This window comes from Phoca vitulina, unplaced genomic scaffold (assembly GCF_004348235.1).
Source record: "Phoca vitulina isolate PV1807 unplaced genomic scaffold, GSC_HSeal_1.0 scaffold117, whole genome shotgun sequence".
Lineage (NCBI taxonomy): Eukaryota > Metazoa > Chordata > Mammalia > Carnivora > Phocidae > Phoca > Phoca vitulina.
In genome coordinates, this window is record NW_022589820.1 from 817347 (window position 1) to 824866 (window position 7520).

A 7520-nucleotide genomic window follows, 5' to 3' on the forward strand; every position below is an offset into this window, starting at 1 on the left:
GGGCCCCTCTCAGGCATGCCCTAGGCACCTCCCTAGGCACCTGCCCACAGCCACTTACTTTCAACGGTTCCTTCTCAGAGGCCTCCCCTGCAGGGTCACTGCCTCGAGCCCTCCGCTCCCTCCGGTCCACAGTGGAGTATCCGTCTTGGGGTGGGGACATGAGGGGAACTCTGAGGGGCAGGCATCGCAGGAGCAGATCTCCCTCTCAGCCCAGACACAGGGGGCCCCTGGGACAGGGTGCATTGGGAGATACCTCCACCTGCCCTGCCCCAGCACTGTGCTGGAGACTTAGGCCAGGTCTTCTCATGGCCCCTCGCACCATGGTGGCTCAGAACCCTCCAGCCCCCTTGGGCTGGCAGACCAGAGACTGTGGCTGGGCACTGACCCCTCCCTGGTTGCCCAGCCCCCTCAGCAGCACCCCTAAACCAAATTCTCTTTTCCAACCAGCACCTCCTTGGAAGGCTTTCCCAGCACCAAACACACAAGGCAAAACCACCTGGCCCATTTCAGCGCCATCCCCGCCCCCGCCCCCCCCACAGGAAACAAGCAGCCCTGTATCTGCACTCACCTGGGCCAAGTGCTTCCATGGGGATCACGTCCCGGCTGCCTGGTTTCTCGCCATCTGCAAGGTACAAGCCAGGTGGCTGGCTGGTTGCAAGAACCAGTGGGGATACCAGGACAGACAAACCCACAGCAGGGCTGGCCTCTGTTGACCCTGGGTACGCTTTGTCGCTAACATCTTTGCACCATTCTGCCGGGCCTCTGCCATTGACACCCCCCCACCCCCACTTAACATCAATGTGGACACCACGGGTGTAGAGGTTGTAGGAGGCTGCAAGCCAGGAAAGGGGCCCCCCTACCCCTCACCTGCCTTGTCACCATCAATGCATCTAGGTGGAGGAGCATCTCTTATACCTCAGAGATAGGTTTCCACGCCCCGACCCTGTATTCACCAAGGCTCTTGTCCACCAGTGGCAGCGTGCTGTCGTCAAAGCCTCCGGGACTCGGTGCTCCTTTGGGTCCCTTAGCAGTAGCAGCGGCTGACTGGGGGTGGAGGTGGGGGGGGCACAAAACAGGGTGTGGTGTCAGGGGCACTCCTGTGGGGGACCTAGCCTGGAGAAGTGAAAGAGGAAAAGAAAGGCCAGGCAGGCCGCACCTGGAAGCGTGCCTTGGTCCAGCCATCCTTCTGCAGGGCGCCACGCAGCTCCTTGTAGCTCCACACAGTCTGCAGCACGTGGGAGGCGGCCTTCGCTTCGCGTACCGATTGGCTGCGGCCAGGCGCAGGGCGGGGTCAGCACTAGCCCCGCCCCCCGGGCCCCGCCCGCCCCGGGCTGCACTCTCACCCACCTGGCAGCGACGAGGGCCACCAGCGCTGGAACGCCTTGGGCCTGCAGTAGTGAGCGCGCATTGTCTAGGCTGTCGGACACGATCTCGTGGATGGTGTTGAGCACGGCCACCACGGTGTCCTCCTCCAGGCGGGCACCTGGTCGCGCCGGAGCCTGCGCATTGCGCACGTTCCGCACCAGCTCGGCCATGGCATAGCTCCCTGAAGGGCAGGGGCAGTTGTCAGGACACGCCTCTGCCCAGCCCAGCGGGAGGGAGCGGGATCCACCAGGAGAGCCCCGGCAAGCTGCAAAGTCACCCACCGTGTCCAGGGGCTAGGCCTTGAGACTGCTCAGGGACGGAATGATAGGGGCAGGGCTGGGCCCCTGAACTCCTCCCCACCCTGCTGGCCCCCAGCCCCTGCTGGTGGGACCCCAGAGCAGCCCACGGGGTTCTGCATCCCGGCTCTGCCCCACCCGCGTCCTCACCAATGAGGTCCTTGTTGCGCCGGTCCAGGGAGAGGTTGCGCAGGGCGATGGCAACAGCACGCACCACCTTGTCAGTCTCGGACTGCAGCAGCTCCACGAGCACCGGAAGGCCACGCTCCTTGCGCACCGTGGCACGGATGTAGGTGGCCCACTGTGGCAGTGGAGCAGGGAGTGTGCTCAGCACACTGGGTCCCGCCCACACGCCTTGACACTCTGCTACCTGAGCCGCCTGTTCCTCTGGCTGGACCCTCCTCCCTGGCAAGACAAAGCCCTACCCAAGCAACTCAACGCCACCTCCAGCTGGCATCCTTTGTGCTGCGAACCTCCCGGACCCTGGGGAGGCACTGTGTCCCGTGTGGTCCCCACCCTCCCAGCCTGGGCAAAGGCAGAGGCCGGCACCAACAGGGTACCCAGGATTCTGTCTGTCCCCTCCCTGCCAGATTCGGCCTCTCACCATCCAGTTGCCGGCGCTGAGGTTCTGCAGGGCGCCAGCGGCAGCCTCCAGGGTGTTAAAGTTCCGGCTCTCCGTGAGGAGGGAGAGGTAGAGACGTACCACCTCGGGCTGATACAGCAGCTCAAAGCCTGGGCACAGAGCACCCACCGCCCACAGTCACCCAGGCCCCCTCCATTACCCCTTCTCCCCCCTCCTCCCATCAATGCCCCCAGGGCAAGAGTCAGCTGGGGCCAGGGATGGGTGTGGTACAGTCAGGGAAAATTTAACATCAACACATTCACCCGTTATGAGCCACCCGAGGGAGAAAGCATTCCCCCCGTTTCATGGAAGAACAGAGGCTCAGTGAGGAGGCAGTGGGTCTAAGTGAGGTCGTTGTTCCCTTGACCCTGCTGCCAAAGAAATGGTATTGGACCTGCCTGGCAGCCAGAGTATCCAGAAGGCCTGGGGTAGGGGGGGAGGTGGCAACCAGGGCTGCTCCCCTAGCAACAGGACTCAAACTCCCTAACAGGGCCAGCCCTCCTGGGTAGACAGGCTGTGCAACTAGGGGGAGGAGCCCTAGCCGGAACAGGGCCCTGTTCTCTCTCATGTAACTTAGGCTGTTACCAGTGCACGCCCCTAGCAACAGGGTCTGCCTTCTCAGTCTGCACCCTGTTCAACCATTCCTGGTCCCCCATCAATTGAGGCCTGTACCCAAACATTACTCCCTCTCCCCTGTCCTCCCACCCCATATTTTATCACCCCCTCCCCATTCCTCATGCCTCATCATCCCTTCACTTCAGCTCTGTCGGGCTTCCTGTTCCGCAGATGCTCCAAGCATGTCCCCCACTCAGGGTATTCCCCCTAAAGGCGTCCGCAGGCATCGGTCTCTCTGTGTGTGATGTTTTCCCCTAGGCCTCCCATGGCTGGGGTCTTCCACCCTGCTTGGAGGCATCTGGGCTTGCAGGGTGGGCCGTGGCCTGGGGCTCACCAGGGCAGAGCTCCCTTACTCAGGCTCAATTCCCTGTACAAAACAGCACCAGCACACAGTAGGACTCCAACAGACACAGGGGACGAGAAGAACAAACCACTCTGCCCCCTGCACTATCAGCCTCCAGACTAGATCTGACTGCACACCTCAGCTCCCAGACCCCCGGGAGTGAACGTGAGCTCCTCAGAGGATACTGGAGGTCCTGCCTAGCTGGTCTCTGTCCTTCACTGAAGGCCTCACTCTATCCCCTCTAGTCTTCTGCATGCTGTGTGACCTTGCAAATGCCTGGCCTCTCTGTGCCTCTGTCTCCTGCCCTGCCTGGAGTGACCCATGCAACTGGCCCTGATTCTGAACCCACAGCAGGTACCCAGGGACTGGACAGCCTTCTGGGGAGCCCCACACCTGTGGGCTGTTTCTCCTTTGGCTCCCCAAGGCCCTCCACGCCTGCTTGGTAGCACAAAGCTTGGCCACCTGCGTGGGCCTGGGATGAACTCTGCCTCCGCCCACTCACCTTTGGCAGCCTCAGTTCGCTTGGGCAGGTCCAGTGTGTCAAAGTTCCGGTCCATCTCACCATCCTTCTTCCCTGGAACAGAGAATAGACGGAGGTGAAGCCGGCCCTGCACGGGGCAGGTATGCGCCAGGAGGGTGGACACGGCACTTTCCTGCCCAAGGCCCGAGAGCACCCCCAAGTCCAGGACTGGGTACCAGGAGGCCCTGGGAAGGGCAGTGGTTGCACTGGGGCCTGGGGATGTCCCAGCCTTGCCCCCAGCAACCAGGACTGATCTGTCAGGTGCCGGGAGCAGCACTGCTAACCACCCAACAGCCTCCCTGCAGCTACTGGGAGCCAGGAGCCCAGGCTGGATGATGACAGGGAGGTACAGAGAAGCTGGGGGCTGCCAAGGGCAAGACCTGCCCGGTTGCACAGTAAAGCAGGGCTGGGGCCAAGAGTCCCAGCCACGGGGAAATGCCTGTCTGGGGTCAGGACCTGGTCCCAGGCTCTGCCGGCTAGGAGAGACCACCACCCACAGGCTGAGCCCCTAGAGCAGCCCCACCTAGCACTTGTCAGCCTTGGCCTGCACCGCTCTGTGAGTGAGCTCCCTAGCTGCCAGTCACCCTCATCTCAGACGAGGGAGCTTCTTCTCTGAAAGGCAGCAGAGCTCTGATGATCTGGGCTCCCTGTTCTGCCCAGCCTCACGGGGCCTTTGTGTGGTCCCTTTAAGCCACACATTGCTGCATTCCCAGGGGCAGACTTTGCTCCCTGGTGCCTGAGGGGACAAATACACCCAGACCCCGCCCCTCCTTGACTCTCCCTGCTCCAGCTCCAGGCCCGGCCCTGCCTGGGTAGCGGAGTCTGAGGTTACAGAGGAACAGCCCATTGGCCTCCCAATGAGTCCAGGGCTGACATTCCTGCCGTTGTCATGTCCACACAGTTGTCATGGAGATGGCTGCCCGGGAAAGGGACTGGGGATGGGGCAGGGCCCTGAGGCTGCATCACCCTGTGGTCGTCATGGAGAGTACTGCCTGGACAATAAGGGTGGGCGGCACCTCCCCGGTGCCCACTGCCCCCACCGGGCCTGGACAGCAGGACAAATAGGGACTCACCTTGATGGAACCACTCCTCTGGGCGGCCGGAGGAAGCACAGGAGAGAGGAGACGAGCCTCAGTGGGCAGCACCCCCCCCCCCCCACCGCACGTCCTCCCGGGAGGCCTCGACTTCCCACTGCATACCCTGGGTTGAATAGATGGGTCGTGGAACCCCACCCTGATCACTGTGGAGGGCTGAGTGCCCAGAAGTGGAACAAGAGGGGAGGCCTGGGGTCAGAACAGGTGCACATGGGGAGCGGGGGGGGGGGGGGCAGATGAAGGCAGTGCACAGACGTCACCCAGCAGGTGCCAGAGAATGTAGATCCTGGAACCTGCACCCAGCAAATGCCAGGTGGGATGGCGCGAAGGCAGGGTGGGGTGCTGCCTCCGGGGCATCTCAAAGTCTCCAGGTGCTCTGTGAACGCCAAGAGGCAGCATCGTCTTCAGAGCTTTCCAAACACGGGCCCAAAGAACCCTTCCCGGAGCTGAGAGACAGTCCAGGCAGCAGCCGGGACACCACGTAGGTTCACTCCTGCCCTCCCCCGGGGGCCCCAGAGCGCAGATGAGGGAAGGCTGCCCCGTCAGCCGGACGACCCAGCAGGCTGGGTACACCCTCCTTGGCTCCCTGCTTCGCCACCTGCCCATCAGGAGCTGACCAGGTGGTCTCTCCAGCTTCCGTGACGGCCGTGGGTATGGAGACCCTTCAGCCTGGGGTGGCAGGGGGAGTCCTAGAGTGTAGTACCCCAGTCCCTCCCACACACCTTTGGCCTTCTTGCCACCGAAACATCCAGCGTCATCCCTCCTCCGGCGCTGGGAGCCCGCAGCACCGCCCGGGGGCCCCGGCTCAGCCTCCTGGTACCTGTCGGCCCCAGGCACCTCCTTGTGCACGTGGTAGGACAGGTTCCGCATGATACACACACAGTTCTCCACCGACTGTGGGGAGAGGAGAGATGGTGGAGCAGGACCCGGTGGGCACGGAGACTGCCACCCCTCCCCGGGACGCCTGGCCGCAGCCAGTGCGCACAGAAGGAACTGGGGGTGCAAAGATGGGGAGGCCTAAGCTAGGGAGCCCACGGGGGTGAGAACTCCCCAGGAGGGGCTGAGGAAGGAAAAAGGTGGAGAACACACGGCGTGTAGGACCTTGTCTGGGACTTCACTGTGGCCACTACGGGGCGGCCGGTGGGCAGGGCACTGCCCCAGAATGCATATGCCTACTTCTCCTGTGCTGCCCAAATGGTTCAGGGCCCCCTGGGCCCAGTTCCTGCTCCATGTCCCCGACCCTTTGAGGAGGTTGTGACATGCACCCCACTGGGACCTGCTGGGGCCCCCCACCTTGTTGTCCGTGTCCTTCCTGCCCACAGCTGACTGCAGGGCGTGCAGCAGGGCGTCTACCAGCCCTTCGCATTCCCGGAGCCGCCGCCGGGCCTCTGCACCATCCGAACTCACGTTCCTGGGGGGCCAAGAGCGAGCCCTGTGAACCCTGGCTCCCATGGGAACGTCCCAGCCCCCCCCCCACCCCAGCCTTGGGGAATCTTCATCTGTAAAACCGGCTCTGACACCACCGTTAGGGCTACCAACAGTGTCCCGACCCCTGAGACCCTAGGAGGGAGCCCTGGCCTGGCATCTGGGTGTGGCAGGGGGCCTTCTCTGATGCCCAGCGGAATTGGGAGGGGACAGAAGTGGGTCCAGAGTCCTGAATCCACACACAGTGACAGTTCTGGGTTCCACCTCACCCTGAGGTGAGGACCGCATAGGGCCACGGGGCTATGTCCTGATGGACAGACAGGACCATGGGGACCCTGGACCACGTGTGGGGACTCTAGTGATTCCCAGGGTAGGAGGGTTAGGGCAGAGGTCATGAGGACATGGAATGAGGCCTCTGAGGCAGACGGAAGATGAGGGTCCCGGCTCCCCCTACCCTGGCTGTTATGGTGATGGAAGAGTGGGTTGAAGCTGAGCAGGGCTGGAGACATGGGGTCCTATGTGAGAGGGTGGCAGACCTTGTCCAGAGGCCGCCCTTGGGGCCGAGTACAGCCCCATCAGGTCCCATTCTCGGGACTCGGGCAGGAACTGTGACATGGCTGTGTCCCAAGCTCCTAAGACTTGGGGGGCTAATTGTCTTCCACGTTATACCAGACGTGAGGACATTCCCAGGTGTGCCTACAGGCTCTGGCGCCTGGCTCCTGCCTCCGCAGCTGGGCACAGTCCTGGGTGGCTGCACAGAGTGCCCGAGCCCAGCCCCCACCCACACCTCAAGCAGCCCGATGTGTTCTTGAAGACCGTTGTCCACTCGGCATCCCTTGGCTTGGAATCCTCGTTGGGCTCGCGCTCCCAGCCCGAGTGGGGCACAATGACCTCGTGGGTCAGCGTCTGCAGGCCGTGGTCAATGATGACCATCTTCAGGGGCTCGTAGGATGACAGGTTCCACAGTGTGCCTGCAGGGCGTCATCAACCAGCCGGTGCTCACCACACAGGCGGCAACCTTCCGACCTCCCCATGCGACCTCGCTCAGGACATGCCCCGATCAGACCAGAAGGCAGGAAGTGACAAAAGCCGTGAGAGCTCCTGGGTGCCCACCTTGGCCCAGGCAAGATGTGCACAGGCACCCAACAGTAGCTACCAGCTGGGAGGGGCTGTGACACAGGAAAGGGCTGGCCGGGGGCCTGTGGCTGGACAAGCAGGTGCCTTCTCTTCCCCATCCCTT

At 62.8% G+C, this 7520-nt stretch overlaps 1 protein-coding gene across 4 annotated transcripts in view; it reads right to left on the reverse strand.

Moving 5' to 3' along the window:
• Positions 1–7520, reverse strand: part of ARVCF (ARVCF delta catenin family member) — a 50624-nt gene that overhangs the window by 2170 nt on the left and 40934 nt on the right. For 2 of the 4 annotated variants that reach the window (XM_032398586.1, XM_032398584.1), the window contains exons 7-18: positions 7068–7251; positions 6149–6266; positions 5578–5749; positions 4835–4852; positions 3744–3815; positions 2266–2393; positions 1812–1962; positions 1348–1546; positions 1157–1268; positions 954–1044; positions 569–622; positions 59–144 (exon numbers count right to left, since the gene is read on the reverse strand). In XM_032398586.1, coding sequence (XP_032254477.1) covers positions 59–144; positions 569–622; positions 954–1044; positions 1157–1268; positions 1348–1546; positions 1812–1962; positions 2266–2393; positions 3744–3815; positions 4835–4852; positions 5578–5749; positions 6149–6266; positions 7068–7251 — 1385 coding nt within the window. The remainder of the gene's footprint in view (positions 1–58; positions 145–568; positions 623–953; positions 1045–1156; positions 1269–1347; positions 1547–1811; positions 1963–2265; positions 2394–3743; positions 3816–4834; positions 4853–5577; positions 5750–6148; positions 6267–7067; positions 7252–7520) is intronic. The other 2 variants (XM_032398587.1, XM_032398585.1) reach the window with 1 other exon arrangement.